Below are 14,799 nucleotides of genomic sequence, written 5' to 3'. Positions count from 1 at the left end.
CGGCCCCCGCTCCAAGGTGGCTGAGCTGTAGCATATAAAAGCTTCTGTGTTCCTTGGCACACCGGGGCCACGGTGGCTCCGTGCCACGGTGCGGGAGAGCGAGGGGCTCTGCCAGAGGAGGGGCTGGGCACAGGCAGCCCTGCCTTACCCTAGCTATAAGTTGCTGCCTGTGGACAGCAGCCTCTGTAATTAACAAGCCACCGAGTTTAAACTGCTCTGGGCTCATTTTCCCATCTCTGTTTATTTTAGCCCGAATGGTTTGCTTTGGATCCAGGGAGCTATTTCAGCCATGGTTGTTTTTCTTCCCAACCAGGAACTTTCCCCCTCCCTGTACTGACAGAGGCAGCAATTCACAGCCGGGATCCCCTGAGCTGTCCGGCTGCGGGGACAACTCTCCCGTTTGCTTTACAGTGCTGGCGAGAAGATGGGGCGTATTATGTTCAGATGGGGCAAGGCTCCGGTGATCTGCGAGATGCCCCTCCTGGCCTCGCTTGGGGGGCCACCACCGCTGAACTGATGGGACGACAGAGAACAGGCAATGGGGCTTTGCCTTGAGGCAGCCCCCCCGGCACAGACAGGATCCACCATTACAGCCACAATTACAGCGAACCTCCACTTCAAGCAAGCCTTAGCTCCACCAGCGCCAACAGCCACTCGGCTGCGCTAGCAGGGGTATCAGCGCAGATACCCAATGGCTGGAATGGGGCAAATCCCTAGGGTCAGCCTGCCTTTGCTTTTCAAAGGGGCATGTTGGGTTCAGATCAAAGCAGGGAGAACCCCAGGCTGGCTGAGAGAGCTGCACCCCTCACATCCCCACCTGCCTCCCACAGGTTAGTAGGGCCTGCAAAGCGGTTTGAGACCATCAGGTGATGAGGAAAGAAACGCTCACAGGGTTTCTGCTCAGGAACACCCTGGCGGGGCACCTTACCACAGCACTGCTTCCTCTCTGGAGCCCAGCTAATGCCGTCTGACGGGCCGCAGCTCTCAGGAAAGTACTGGCAACCTTTGCAGCCAAAACTGGGGCGGCGCTCTCCCCTGGTGGCCCTGTGTCCGCACCCAGCTCAGGAGCTATTTCAGTTCCCTTGGTAACCCCTGCAGGAGCCAGCCACCTGATTTTAAGCCAAACCTCCTTGAGGGGCTGGGGCAGAGACAGCCAGGGGCAGGAAGGGGCCCAGGCACAGCACCCGATCTATGCTCTGGAGTTCAGTGTGTGTGGCTGGGGAAGGGCAGCACCACACAGATCCCTATGCCAGGGGCTGCAGTGTGGCGTGAAGAGCCCTGGCCACACTGTGGGAGACACGCAGGAGCCCTGCTGCCAGGTGCTTTCCGCCTGCACAGGACAAAGGCAGGCATGATGCCCTTGGGTGCTGGCGGGGCACAACCCACGGCTATAACTACTGCCCCCTCCTATCTGGACTTGTTCAGCCGCTAACAGAGGCCAGAGCTGGAGCGCCTCTCAGTGGCGAGAGGGAAGGGTGCAGCTGCCAGCACATGAGGGCTACGGGGACGGGGGACGAGAAGCAGCTGCCCAGGGCCACTGGCTGGGTCCCGCTTAACAGCTGCCTGTGCTCCAATGATGTACCCAAGCCACAGAGAGGCTGAGTGTTCAGCTCGGGCCTCTCTCCATCCCCCTAACGGAGATCAGCCATTAGTGCCCCAGGGGCGCTCCCCCTGCCAGCAAGCATGGGAGAGAGAAGGGCACCGGAGCTGCTTCCATGGCCTGAGACCAAGCAATGCCCAACACCGTCAGGGCTGGTCCTTCCTCTCCGAACAGCACAGAAGGGGAACAGATGCAGGCAGAGCCTCTGAGGGAAGGGGAGGGGTCAGGCAGGAGGTGATGGAGACAGCAGGGCTAGTCAGGGTGCAAAGGGTGAGGGGAAATTGCTGAGATAGATCACGCCAAGCAGGCTTTCCTGCTGCCCCGACTCCAGAACACAAAGGGGCATGCGATTCAACAGAGGCGACACATGAAATACGGCTAAAAAGAAATACCTCTGTTGTGCCATTTATCAGAAACCTGTGGGACTCCCTAGAGCAGGGCAAGGCTGATGGTTTGGAAACCACTTAGGAACATCTGACAGACGTTTACTTTGTCTAGTGGATACAGCAGGGAACTGGGTGTCCAGACACCTGGGTTCTATTCCTGCTCCCTGGCTGACTTGCAAGTCTCCACTTGTCTGGGTATGTCAGACAGGATGCTACAGATCCACTTTAATCGTGGCAGCCCCATGTGAAGGCTGTGCAAAGGGAAGAGGAGCAGGCTCGACTTTTGTACCAGGATCAGCATTTCAAGAGCTCTCAATCTTCATGCTTCAGGGCAGCAGCTTGGCCAGGAAGAAACAGCCCCAGCCTGATTTGTCCAGATTAGCTGCATTGTGGAGGGAGGTGCGGTTGGCCCTGGTATTTAAACCACCTGGAACTGGCCTCTGCTGAAGATGGTCCATTGCTCTGTCCTGTACTTCTCACAGAGTCTGCAGTTAGCTGGGGGCTCCAGCTACTGGCCCAGCGCAGGGCTCCACTGGTCCAGGTCTCTGCACTTGGCATGCCAGCCTTTCCACACCCTGTGCTAATCGCTGCCACATGATCGCCATGCCAGTGCTGCTGCTATTTCCCTCGTGTCCCATGGCTGCCAATGCCTCGGGAAAGGGGCAGCGATCGGTCAATGTCACTGTTTTCGTAGTGAGGGGAAATGAAGTATCACTGTCAGGCAGTGAAATATGAGCTTTCCCTCCGCTGGGCTCCCACGTTGCCAAGCCTGGCTTGGAGCCTGCCCGAGCCCTGATGGCACGATCCTGGAGGAGCGAGTCAGATCCAACGTGCTCTTCGTGCTGCCCGGCTGCCCTGGCGATGGGTGCTGCACAGCACGTGGCTGGCAGGGCCGGCCCTGGGAAGGGCTGGTGCAGCAGCTGCTCCCAGGTACCCGCCAGCCCCAGAGGCGCTGTGCTGTCAGGAGCGGCTAACTGTCAGATGACAGCCGGGTTCTTGGCCCCAGAGAGTCCAGCAGGAGCAGGGTCACGTCCAGTTCAAACCCCCTCCCTCTCCTCCCAGGCTCCATCTGATGGGCCAGCCCCAACGCCTTCCAAAGGGGCAAGGCCACTGGAGACCCAACCCCACTGCCACACCCCTCCCAGCTCCCCACCTCATGTTATTTCCTAGGGCAGGCTGACTCCCCTGTGCCCTGACCAGCCGAGCGGGGCCCTTCCCCTACTCTGCCCTTTCCGATAGCGTGATGCCAAGGGGGGACTGCCCTGCACCTCCTGCTGTGTGCTTGCCAAGAGGGCTCCTCGTGGAGCCCCCTGGACAGTGTGGTGGGTGTTCTGACCCAGAGATCCCGTCAGAGATCCCCACATACGTCGCCGGGGGGGATGGAGCCATACGAGCCAACCAGGACCGGCACTAGGGTTTCTCGCGCCCTAGGCGCACGGCCATTTCGCCACCCCCCGCGCTGATCCCGCGGCTCCGGTGGAGCTGCCGCAGTCATTCCTGTGGAGGGTCCTTTGGTCCATGGCTCCGGTGGAGCTGCAGCAGGCATGCCTGCGGGCGGTCCACCAGAGCCGCGCAAGCAGCCGACCGTCCACAGGCATGACTGCGGCAGCTCCACCGGAGCCGCGGACTAGTGGACCCTACGCAGGCATGCCTGCGGCAGGTCAACCGGAGCCGCCTGCCGCCCCCCCGGCAAAATGCCGCCCCCTGAATAATCCTGGCGCCCTAGGCGATTGCCTAGGCTGCCTAAATGGTAGCGCCGGCCCTGGGGCCAACACACACACCCCTACATGGCTTCCAACAGCACAGTCCCTTAAGAATGCCTGCTTTGTACTCCCCACCAGGGCCATCCTGTGGGCCGCCCCAAACTCCCATCATGGGCTTCCCACCAGGGCTATCCCCTCTCCCTTCACAGGGCCCCTGCTTCCCTCAGGGTGCCCTCTGGGTCTGAGCAGCCCCCTTTGCCAGCCCAGCTCCAGGGGCAGCAGGAAGCCATGCAGGGCAATCCCAAGGTGCATCAGCCCCCTCCCCTGGCACTCACATGGCTCCAGCCCCCAGGCACTTCCAGCCCAGAACCAGAGCCGCTAGGAACTCATTTCCCATTTAACAGAGAGAGAGAGAAGACAGGCCAGCCTGTGATTACCATCTGCTCATCCTCCCGGCTCTCGCTGGAATCGTCGGCCTTTCTCTGCTGAGCTGCCGCCCGGGCCCCGGCCACACGCCTGCCAGCATCTGTCACCTCGCCCAGCCTCTCGCCATCTGCAAACAACAAACAGATGCAGCGGGGGTGCATGAGACTGCAGTGCCCCGGCCGGCAAGCCAGCACGCACCCACCCATACACCCACTGTGGCCCTGGGGAGACAGGAAGGGGATTCTGCCCTACAGCGCAGTGCCAAGGAATGCCCAGGTTGAGCTACCAGCACCACCACCTGTATCAGCCATGGGCTCAGTCCACAGCCCTGTTCATAGCCAGGGCCAGTCTGTTCCCCTGCAGCTGCCACTTGCCTCCCAGCACGACAGAAAAGACCTGGCTGACATTTTCAGACTTGGATGCCACACGGGGGACACCCAAACCAATGACTTGATTCTCAGAGGCACTAGCGCCCGGGGGTCCCACTGGGCGCAGGGGCCCATGGAAGGGTTAACTTTAGGCACCCAGGTTTGAAAAGCAGAGCCCAAAACTCTAATGGCAACAGGGCTGCTGTGACGAGGCTGGTTAAGATGCTATGCCCTGGCTTGGCTCTGCCCAAGAAACCCAGTCGCAGGGGAGCAGCCCAGTTCTAACTGCGGGGGTGGCATGCAGCGCTGTGTATCCGGCAGGCACCAGGAGGCTGGATGGGACGCTCTCCCAGAGCCTAACAAGGCAGGGACCATCCTTCCATTGTGGGTCTGTACAACGCCTTGCACAACAGGCTCCTGGCCCAGGACTGGGGCACTCCTAGAGGTTCCCGCAATCAGACAGCTGGATCTCATTTCACCCCTTGTGGTGCTCTGCTCCTTGCACCCGCAGGGGGTCAGGCCTGGCATAGGCCCTTGTCAAGCAGCTAACAGAATCCAAGGCTGCCAGTTAGGAGTGGGGGTCTGAAAGAACTGGAGAGTCCTTAGGATAAGAGGGAAGGTTCTCTGATGGATCGGTAACTAGTTAAAAGATAGGAAACAAAGGGTAGGAATCGATGGCCAAGTTTCAGACTGGAGAGAGGTAAATAGCGGGGTCCCCCAGGGGCCTGTCCTGGGACCAGGGCACCGTATTCACAAATGATCTGGAGAATGGGTAAGCAGTGAGGTGGCAAAATTTGCCGATGATCCAAATTACTCAAGAGAGTGAAGTCCAAAGGAGATTGCAGAGAGTTACAAAGGGATCTCACTAAACTGGGTGACTGGCCAACAACATGGCCCAGTCACCTCGCCCAGCCTCTCGCCATCTGCAAACCGGAGCGCCGGTTTGCAGATGGCGAGCAATGAAATTCAGTGCTGAGCAATGTAAAATAATGAACTTTGGAAAACATAATCCCAACTCTGCACCACCTGATGGGCTCTACCTTAGCTGTGAATCTCTCCTCACATGGACGCTGTTCCAGTCCCCAGCATTTCTGTTGCCCTTCTCCGCACCTTTAACAATTCCAATAGAGCTCTTTGGCGCTGGGGCAACCAGAACTGCATGCAGAAAAGCTACGTAGCTCACGCCCACTCTGAGAACTCAGGGGTACCTGTGGGACTGTGCACCAGGATCTATTGCCACAGGCAGTGGTGCCCCTTCTCCATCCACCAGCAGCCTCCTGGGACACTCTCCCCCACCGGCTCAGCAAGAGGCACTGGCACCAGAGATGCCCCCCAGCACCCATCCACCCCAGCTCCTTGTATGACTAGCAGATAAAATCAAATGACATGTGCCTGGGTGCCCAGAAGGAGCCCATGAGGAGGCACTAGCTAGAACCAGAGGCAGTTGAGGGAAGTGCTGTGACACCCTCAGGGCTGCTGCATCCGTGACCTGCAGCATCACCTGGGTCCTCAACTCAGCTCTGCCCAGGCACCCTAGGCCTGACCTTCAGCCCCCAGTTATCCCAGTCCTGGGCCCCACCCAGCTCTGCCCATGCACCCCAGTGCTGACCTGCAGACCCCCAGTTATCCCAGCCCTGAGCCCTCCCAGCTCTGCCCATGCATCCCAGTGCTGACCTGCAGCCTCCCCGTTATCCCAGCCCTGGACCCACCCAGCTCTGCCCATGCACCCCAGTGCTGACCTGCAGCTTCCCGCCCCGGCTATCCCTTCCCTGGGCCCCACCCAGCTCTGCCCATGAACCCCAGTGCTGACCTGTAGCACCCCAGTTATCCCAGCCCTGGGCCCACCCAGCTCTGCTCATGCACCCCAGTGCTGACCTGCAGCCTCCCCGTTATCCCAGCCCAGGACCCACCTAGCTCTGCCCATGCACCCCAGTGCTGACCTGCAGCTGCTCCCGCCCCCAGCTATCCCTTTCCTGGGCCCCACCCAGCTCTGCCCATGGACCCCAGTGCTGACCTGTAGCCCCCCAGTTATCCCAGCCCTGGGCCCACCCAGCTCTGCCCATGCACCCCAGTGCTGACATGCAGCCTCCCAGTTATCCCAGCCCTGGGCTCCACTCAGCTCTGCCCATGCACCCCAGTGCTGACCTGCAGCCGCCCCTGCCCCTGGCTATCCCTTCTCTGGGCCACCCAGCTCTGCCCATGAACCCCAGCTGTAGCTTGCCACCTCCTCACCCCATGGCTTTGCCAGTGGCCCCCAAACTGCCCCCAGACCTCCTGCTATTTCAGTGGTGGCCTCTGCTGAGCTCAAGCTGCCAATTAAGTTTAAATGGGACCAGGACACACGTCAGGCTGGGCAGGGCCAGGATGTGGTCTTGGGGCCCTGGGAACTTTTGCCAAGTTCTGAGATTATTTCTGGGTCAGAGCTGCTGTGTTCCGACTGCTCTCCGCAGGCAAGGTCTGAGCTCAGTGGCTCCCACACATGCCTCCTGAGACCACCAGCCAAGCTTGGGCCATCAGCTTAACTCACCTGCCCTGGGCTCTCTCAGCCTTTGGGGAGGACACCAAGAGCAGCAGAATGCGGGACAGGTGGCAATACCCAGGCCCCGCTGAATTACATTCAATGGCCCGCCCGGAGTAGCTGCTGTCACCTGCTGGCCCTGCCACAGCTTTGGAGGGGGAGCCTGGGATGTCCTGCCTCACATCTGACACTGCTGCGGGAATATCAGGGCCAGGTGATGGCACGGAGCATGCAGCCAGGGTGGGGCTAGTGCAGCAGATGGAGGGGGCCAGCCCAGGCAGCATGGGGCAGAGGGCATGTGTCTCCAGGGGCTGAGCACACGCCCGGAAGGGTGCTGCAGGGGAAGGGGTTGCCCTGGTCCCGGGAGGCATGTGCCTGGCAGACAGCGGGGCTGGCCCTGGGGCTGGGAGCACTGCTCTTGGCCAGGGCTTTCTTCACCACAGCTGTGCTGAGCAGCTCATCAGTGTCAGCTTTAATTACACCTAAGGCAGCCCAGCCTGCAGCCCTGACGTAAGAGCAGGGCTGAGCTGCAAGCTCCTGGCTCCATGGCTGAGCACCCAGCCCCAGAGATGGGGCCCCCGTGCACCCGGCTGGCCAGCCCTCGCCTGCCCCACAGCACAGGGAGGCAGCACCTCTTCTAACACTCCTGTTTCTCCCCCAGCTATCCCCAGCAAGGCAAGCAGCAGATTCCCCAGCCCCAACGCCCCTGGCTTCGCAGCATCCATTGCCCCCCGGCCCCAACAGCCCGATACCCCAGCCCCGACAGCCCTGGAAGTGGCAGGAGTGCAGGGCTCGGGCTGGGGTGCTCATACAGCCCTTGATACTCCTGTCCCCTGGGTGCAGGACACACCCTGCGTGGGCGACTGCCACAGCTGCCCCCACACTCTGATTGCTGAGGTCGAGTGGGACAATCACAGCCCTGCCTCTAACCCCCTTCTGAGCGCCCTGCACTGGGAAGTTCGCTCCACCCTGCAGACGGTGAGAGGGGAAGGCCCCAGCAGGTTCCTCCTTCCGTCCCTTGCGTCTCATCCTGAACCTGAGAGGCTTCCAGGGAGAAGGGAGCAGCAGGGACGGCACATCAAACCCGCCATGGCACGGCAGCCACCACACTAAGCACATCGGACTCTACAGAGAGGCAGGTGCAGCCTGGGGCTCGAAATTCCCCCTTCCACTTCAGTCACGAGCCAAATGAAGATGAAATTGCAGATCGGCTTGGGGTTAGAGGGGATGGGGCCTGTGGGATCCCACGGGGCTCCAGTCCTTTCTGATCCACTTCCTTCCCATCCAGAGGGGGTCTCCTAAACCGGCTCTCATGCCCAGCGTCAAGACAGAGCCCCAGACACCATCTAGGGCCACACCTTGGGCACCCGCCCTGACACTTAACCCCGACAGGTGCAGTCTGTGGAGGCAACGCTTGCTTTCCCAGCATGCCATGCTCCACCAGGAGGCTGAGCATGGCCGGGCGGGGCCTGTGGTCTTCATGGGTCCCAGATCTGCAGTAGAGATGGGACTGAACCAGAACCCTGGATCCAGGCCCCCTGGGGCCTATGGGGACAGTTGGATCTGATGCAGATGGGGCTCAGGTCCCTCCCTGGTTCGTGGGGCTCCCTAGGCAGCACTCACTAGGCAACATGAATAGCACTGAGGAGGGGGGTCTGGAGAGCGTTTCTCAGTCTGAGGGCGAAGGCTTGGTCACAGCAGCTGGCCCGGCTCTGTAACTGCAGATTGGCAGGAAAGAGCTCTCCTGCAGGAGCCGAGTCTCTTTGCCAGAGAGCCCCCATCACTCAAGCTCACATTTACCACACGTGAAGGAGGGAAGGACTCAATCAATTGCTCCAGGGAGGAGGATGGTGCAAACACAGCTCTCACTCATGCTAAGTGGCCTGGAAAGGGCTGTCTGCTCTGGGCATCAATCCTGGTCTAAACCCCAGCCTCGGAAGTGCTGGGGGAACAGCAGAGACTATCTATGAGCTGGGGAATCCATGGGGGGCTACCCCCCCCATTCACACCCAAAAACCAGACAAGCCCCCAAACTCTCTCTGAAGCGTCAAGGCTCAGGCTTCACACAGGAAAGCACAAGCTGCCCACCGTGTCTCCTCTCACCAGCCCGGGTGTGGCTGGAGCTCCATCCCACTAGATATGTGTCTAGCGGTCAGACCGGGGGCATGACTCTGGGGTTCCAGGCCCAACTCTGCCACTGCTTCCACTTAAGTGAGTGGAAAAACAACCCTTGACTTGTTGGAGCAGAAAGCTTCGAAGCAGGCTCTCAAAGGAGCCCAGGCCAGGTGTCCAGTTCCCAGAGCGTCCCTGACAGCAGAGCTCTCAAACTGCTCTGTGACAGCACGGCACGATAATTATTTCCAGGATAAAAATTTCCCTCCAGCACTTTTTTTTTTTATACTGATCCTTCTGCTCTGCTGAGCAAAGGGAGGTTTATAAAAGTCTCTACTTACAGCATTACAATAATCCGCTTCCCAGGATAACATAGCAGGGATTTTGAAAATGGATTAGTTGTTCACTAAAGCACCCTCCCCATCCCCCGACCTGTGTAACTGACACCTCCGAGCCTTTCCAATTAACAGGAAGATCTGGAACCCAACCAGGGTCGCTAGGAGGGAGAAATGAGGGCTCACGGGCAGGAGGCAGGGGAGTGAGGAGTCTGTTTTCACATAGCAGAGCAGGCAGAGCCAATTGTGGAATTGCCTGGGGTGTTTTTGCATAGAGGAACCATATGAGGCGGGTGCTTAGGATCGTGATGGCCAACATCAAGTTGAGTTTGATGCTTTGCTCCATGAATGCACCCAATGGGGAGAGAACTAAATGGCCATAAACAAACAAGGTCGGGGGGGAGGTCATTGGAAACCAGCATGAGGCACCAAGCAGAGAGCACCAAGTTCCCATACGTCACTTTCTCGCTCAGAGGTTCAGCTCCCCTGCCGCCCTCAGAGTCACATCGGCCAGCTCTACTGGCTGCAGCCCGGCCTCACTGCTTTCCACTCCCCTCGCCCCTGTCGAGGGCGCTGCACCAACCCAGCGCCCAGCAGGGCCCAGTTCCCCGCCCTCTTGTGCCTCTTACAGCCAGTCAGCTGCCTTAGTTCCCAGAGAGCTAGACGCCGCCACTTGCACCGGAACCAAGGGCGAATTCGGGCACCTGGATATGAGGGATCAAGCCCAACGGGTGTCACTGAGGGTGCTGGCTAGGCCTGCAGAGCCTGGGGAGGACACACTCAAGGATCCTGGCCAGGAAAGGTACCGGGAGGAGTGCAGCTAAACAGAGCTGACCCTCGCTGGGGGCCCAGTTCAAGGGCCGGGCAGAGGTTCAGGCAGGCCCATATCCTGGCAGCACTGGTCTTGGCAGGCCTTTGCTCTGGGAGAGGGGGATGGACAGGCAGAGACTCCTTGGCTGCTGTAGGTGTGGGCACTGCTCCAGCATCCCATCTCCAGGGTTAGCGGAGCATCAGTTTTGTGGGTGAGATTCCCCGAGTCTGGACAGCAGGATCCCCTCCTGGACTGTACAGCAGGGAGCAGAACAAGCCTGACTCCCCCACATCTACACCAGGCCTCACATGAGCATGTCTACACTGGGAAAAAAAGCCTTGCGGTGCCAAGTCTCAGACCCTGGGTCAACTGACTCAAGCTATAGGGCTAAAAACAGCAGTGTAGATGGTGGGGCTCAGGCTGGAGCCCACCAGGGGGAAGGGTCTCCAAGCCTGAGCAGGGACGCCCACATTGCTATTTTTAGCTCTGTAGCTCCAGTCCCACAAGCCCCAGTCAGCTGACCCGGGCTCTGAGACTTGCTGCTGTGAGTTTTTTTCTGCAGCATGATGATGGAGTCTCCTGTCGAGTTTGATGGACAGAGCTGCTGTCAGTTATTGCGGGTCCTGAGATGAGACCGAAGACCAATTTCGGTCCTGCAGCCCCCATCTGCAAGTGCCACAGACAAAAACAAGTGTAAACGAATATGCACCTCGTACGTCTTTTCTTGACTGCAGCCATGCACCAGCTCTTGAAGCCTTTCAGTCCATGGTGGCAGAGCGGCCACCATCGGATCTCATAGTGGGCTAAGGGCTCCCAGGTGTTGAGGCCAAAGCTGCAAGACTGGAGGTTGGCCTGGAAGGTGTCTTTATAACATTTTCTTATTCTATTCTGCAATTCTCCATAAAAGACGCCGTTCGGGATTCTGCCATCACACATACAACCCACATGAGCGCATGTGTCAGCTGCGTGCTCCCCATGAAAGCTTCTATGCTGGTGATGTGACAGTACTCAAGGACCTCAATGTTTGGAACCAAAACTTGGCATTCAATTCCCATTATCCGCCGCAGATGTCATAGCTAGAACTGGGCCAAGCATTCCATGCAAAGGTGACAACTGAAGGTGTTGGAGACAAAGAGATCAGGTGACCTCCTGGCCTGGGAAAGGAACTGAGCAGAGGAGAAGGGGCTGACGGGGGTTTTCAGTCTGGGGCTGTCTGGGGACGAGGAGTGAAGTGCAGACGTGGGGGTCTGGCTCACTGCCCGCCCCCGCCAGAATGGACCCGGCCGAGGGGTCAGGTTCTCTGTACCTACAAGCTCTGTTTTAAGACCCTGTTCCTGTCATCGAATAAACCTCTGTGTTACTGGCTGGCTGAGAGTCACATCTGGCTGCAAAGTGGAGGTGCAGGACCCTGTGGCTTCCCCAGGACCCTGCTGGGGCGGGTTTGTTGTGGGAAGCGCACGGAGGGGCAGAGGATGCTGCATGTTCCAAGGAGAGACCCAGGAGGTGAAGACGTGTGAGCTTCTTGCCCTGAAAAAGTCTGCTCCAAAGGAGAGGAGGCTCCCCAAATTCCTGACTGGCTTTATGGGGAGCCATTCTAGAGCATCGCCCGGGGACTCTGTGACAACTGCCTTGTCAGCAAAACTTGTTGATTACCTCATCGATGGACACAACTGGAGGAGATGCAGCACTTCCTTGTCAAGGCTGGACCATGGCTTCTGTCTTCTGCAGGCTCAACAGTTTGCTGCATGCACAAAGCAGTCAGGAAGCAAAAATGCCCCGGGGGTTATTGGCCAGTACAGCACAATCAGCAGCAAGCAGTAATTCCTGCATAATTATTTCATAACCTTTGTCTTCACACACAGGCAATGCAGATTCAAAACACCTCCATTCATATGGTACTGCATATAAATGCCACAATCAATGTCTCTGAATGCATATATTAGAACAGCTGCAAACACGATACTAAATAATGTCAGAGCAAGAACGCAGCCTTGTTTTCCTCCATTGGTGACCACAAAGGGAGCTGAGAAGCAGCCTGGGTGAAGGACAAGAACCTGCATTCCTGCATGGAAAGATTTAATAATGCTGACAAACTCATAAGGGCAACCAAACTTGGAGGACAGTCCACAGGCCATCTTGAGTTACACAATCAAAGGCCTTAGTAAGCACGACAAAAACGACATATAGCTCTTGATTCTGCTCATGACATTTCCCCTGAATTTGGAAGAGTGTGAAGATCATGCCAGAAGAAGCCATACTGGCTTTTAGGCAGCATCTTCTCCATGAGTTGATCAATTAACATGACTCTGGTGAGCATCTTTCCTGCATTGGCAAGGAGCGAGAGGCCAAGATGGTTACTGTAAGAAGCATGATTGCCTTTTCTTTTGTCCAAGTGAACAGTGTTTGTTCCTGGGGCACAGCCTTCAGTTCCCAAACCTGAAGTAGAGGCCAGTGAACTTCCTGGACAGCTTCTGGCCCCCACATTTGAAGATTGCCCCAGGAACACTACCTGGACCTGCTGCTTTGCTGTTTGGCATTTGCTTGACAGCTGTTCATATTTCAGAGACGTGCGGCAGGATTGAGAGTTGGCCTGGAATTGGAAGTTGTTCAAGACAGGGCTGCCCAGAGGATTCAGGGGGCCTGGGGTCTTTGGAGGTGGGGGGCTCCCACCGCCAAATTGCTGCCAAAGACTCGGCACTTCGGTGGCAGGTCCTGGAACGGAAGGACACCCCTGCAGCTGAATTGCCACTGAAGACCCGGAGCAGAAGCTCTGGGGGCCTGGGCCCCATGAGAGTTTTCCCGGGCCCCCATAGTGAGTGAAGGACCCCGCTCCAGGGTCCCTGAAAAACTCGTGGGCCCCCCCGGGCGGCCCTGGTTCAAGATCACCAGGCGCTGATGCTGAGGTGGCGGCCAGTAGCTAGTTCTAAACCTTATTAAAGTGCTCATCCCATCTTTTCAGAATTTGCCCATGACTGGTCAGTCGCAGTGATGCATCTGCACTCCAGACAAGGCTGGTACCATTCAATGGTGGGCCACACATGGTCTTCAGTTCAGCAAAAACCTGCTTGGAGTTTTTGTTGTTTATCCACAACATGCGAAGAGCAGGCATGGAAGTCAGGAGCTGCTTTATTTCATTAAATCAGTTCTGATGCTTCCTCTTCGCAAAGCCGAGGACGTCTTTAGACACGCTGAACACTATTTCCTTAAAAGACGACCAGGCAGAGTCACTGTTTATTGTATCTGACTGAGGAAATGCATCCAGAACTTCATCAAGTTTTTTAACAAGCCCTGCACGCTCAAGCTTGGCTACTGGAGATTGATGACACTGGCACTGTTTTAATTGGAAGCTCAGTGTCACTTTACATCTCACAAGTCGATGATCAGACCACATGGATGCTCCTGGCACTGCACTGGTGGTTTTAACGTCCTGCCAGGGGTGTTGGTGTGCAGAGACAGTCAGGTACATGCCAATGACCCCAGAGCAGGGATGCATCCATGTTGCTTGGTGCTTTGTTGTTGTTGTTTTGCGCTTTGTTGCAGTGTAGACATATCCTGTATGACCAACACCACACCCTGACCACCCCTTCTTTCCTAGCCTGCACAGCAGTCACAGGAAAGAGCTAGTAGGCAGCCAATCCTGGGTGAGGCCCCTTGCTGTCTGACTCACACAGTGGGATTAGAAGACTCCTAGACAGTAATACCGACCACCAGCTGGGTGGCACTTGGCAGGTTCAAAGCATTGTACAAATGCCAGTCGAGCCTTGGGGGGAAGGCAGCCTCCCCGCCCCCCACAGATGGAGAAGCAGACCCAGGACGGGTGAAGTGATGGGTCCCAGCCACACAGCAAGGCAGGCTCAAGGTTGGGATTGGACTTTGCCATTTGCTGGCTCCCAGCATGTGCTCAGACCCCCAGCCCACACAGCCTCCCAGCGGTGATGCCAACACCCCGGTGCAATTCGCTTTCTTCTTCCCATATGGCTGCTGTTTGCTTATCTTTTGCAAGCCTGAAGCAACACACATTCCCCCTCGTAGAAAGCTCGCTTCACTCTCCCCCTGCCACCGCCTGCCCCAGTAGAAGCCTCCTGGGTCTGTTCGAAGAGAGATTCTCTTTCTTCTCCTCTAGCAAACACAGCTCCAGCCTGTGCTCATATCCTTGGTGATCGTGTCTTGGCAGGGAAGGAGGGTGGGGGAGAGATCCCTCATGCCAGCTTCTCTTCCTATCTCTTCTCACCAAGATACCACCACAAGGAGATGCTGAGGGAGCCCTGGCCTGCTCCACATCTCTGCATCAGGGTGTGTTAGCCCCATTGGACCGTCTTCCCACACAGAACTCCATGCCCACATGTAGCCCTGGGAGTCCTCGGCCCCAACCTGAACCCCCAGCCTCAAGGGAGATGTCTTCATTTGAACATAACTGAAAACCCAAGGCCCTTCCCAATGGTATGGGAGGAGGGCACTTGGCCTCTCCCACTGAGATCACGAATGGCTCAACCAGAGCCTCCGGGATCACCCAGGTACCCTTGCAGCCATGGCAATCTAG

General features: G+C 57.6%; 1 protein-coding gene across 2 annotated transcripts in view; it reads right to left on the bottom strand.

The window, feature by feature from the left end:
* Positions 1 to 14,799, bottom strand: part of B4GALNT4 (beta-1,4-N-acetyl-galactosaminyltransferase 4) — a 134,062-nt gene that overhangs the window by 55,789 nt on the left and 63,474 nt on the right. For both annotated transcript variants that reach the window (XM_075065032.1, XM_075065034.1), the window contains exon 2: positions 4,127 to 4,242. In XM_075065032.1, coding sequence (XP_074921133.1) covers positions 4,127 to 4,242 — 116 coding nt within the window. The remainder of the gene's footprint in view (positions 1 to 4,126; positions 4,243 to 14,799) is intronic.

The sequence above is a fragment of the Chelonoidis abingdonii genome, chromosome 4 (genome assembly GCF_003597395.2).
Source record: "Chelonoidis abingdonii isolate Lonesome George chromosome 4, CheloAbing_2.0, whole genome shotgun sequence".
NCBI lineage: Eukaryota > Metazoa > Chordata > Testudines > Testudinidae > Chelonoidis > Chelonoidis abingdonii.
Note: the sequence above shows the minus strand (reverse complement) of the source record. Positions and strands in the feature narration are given on the sequence as shown.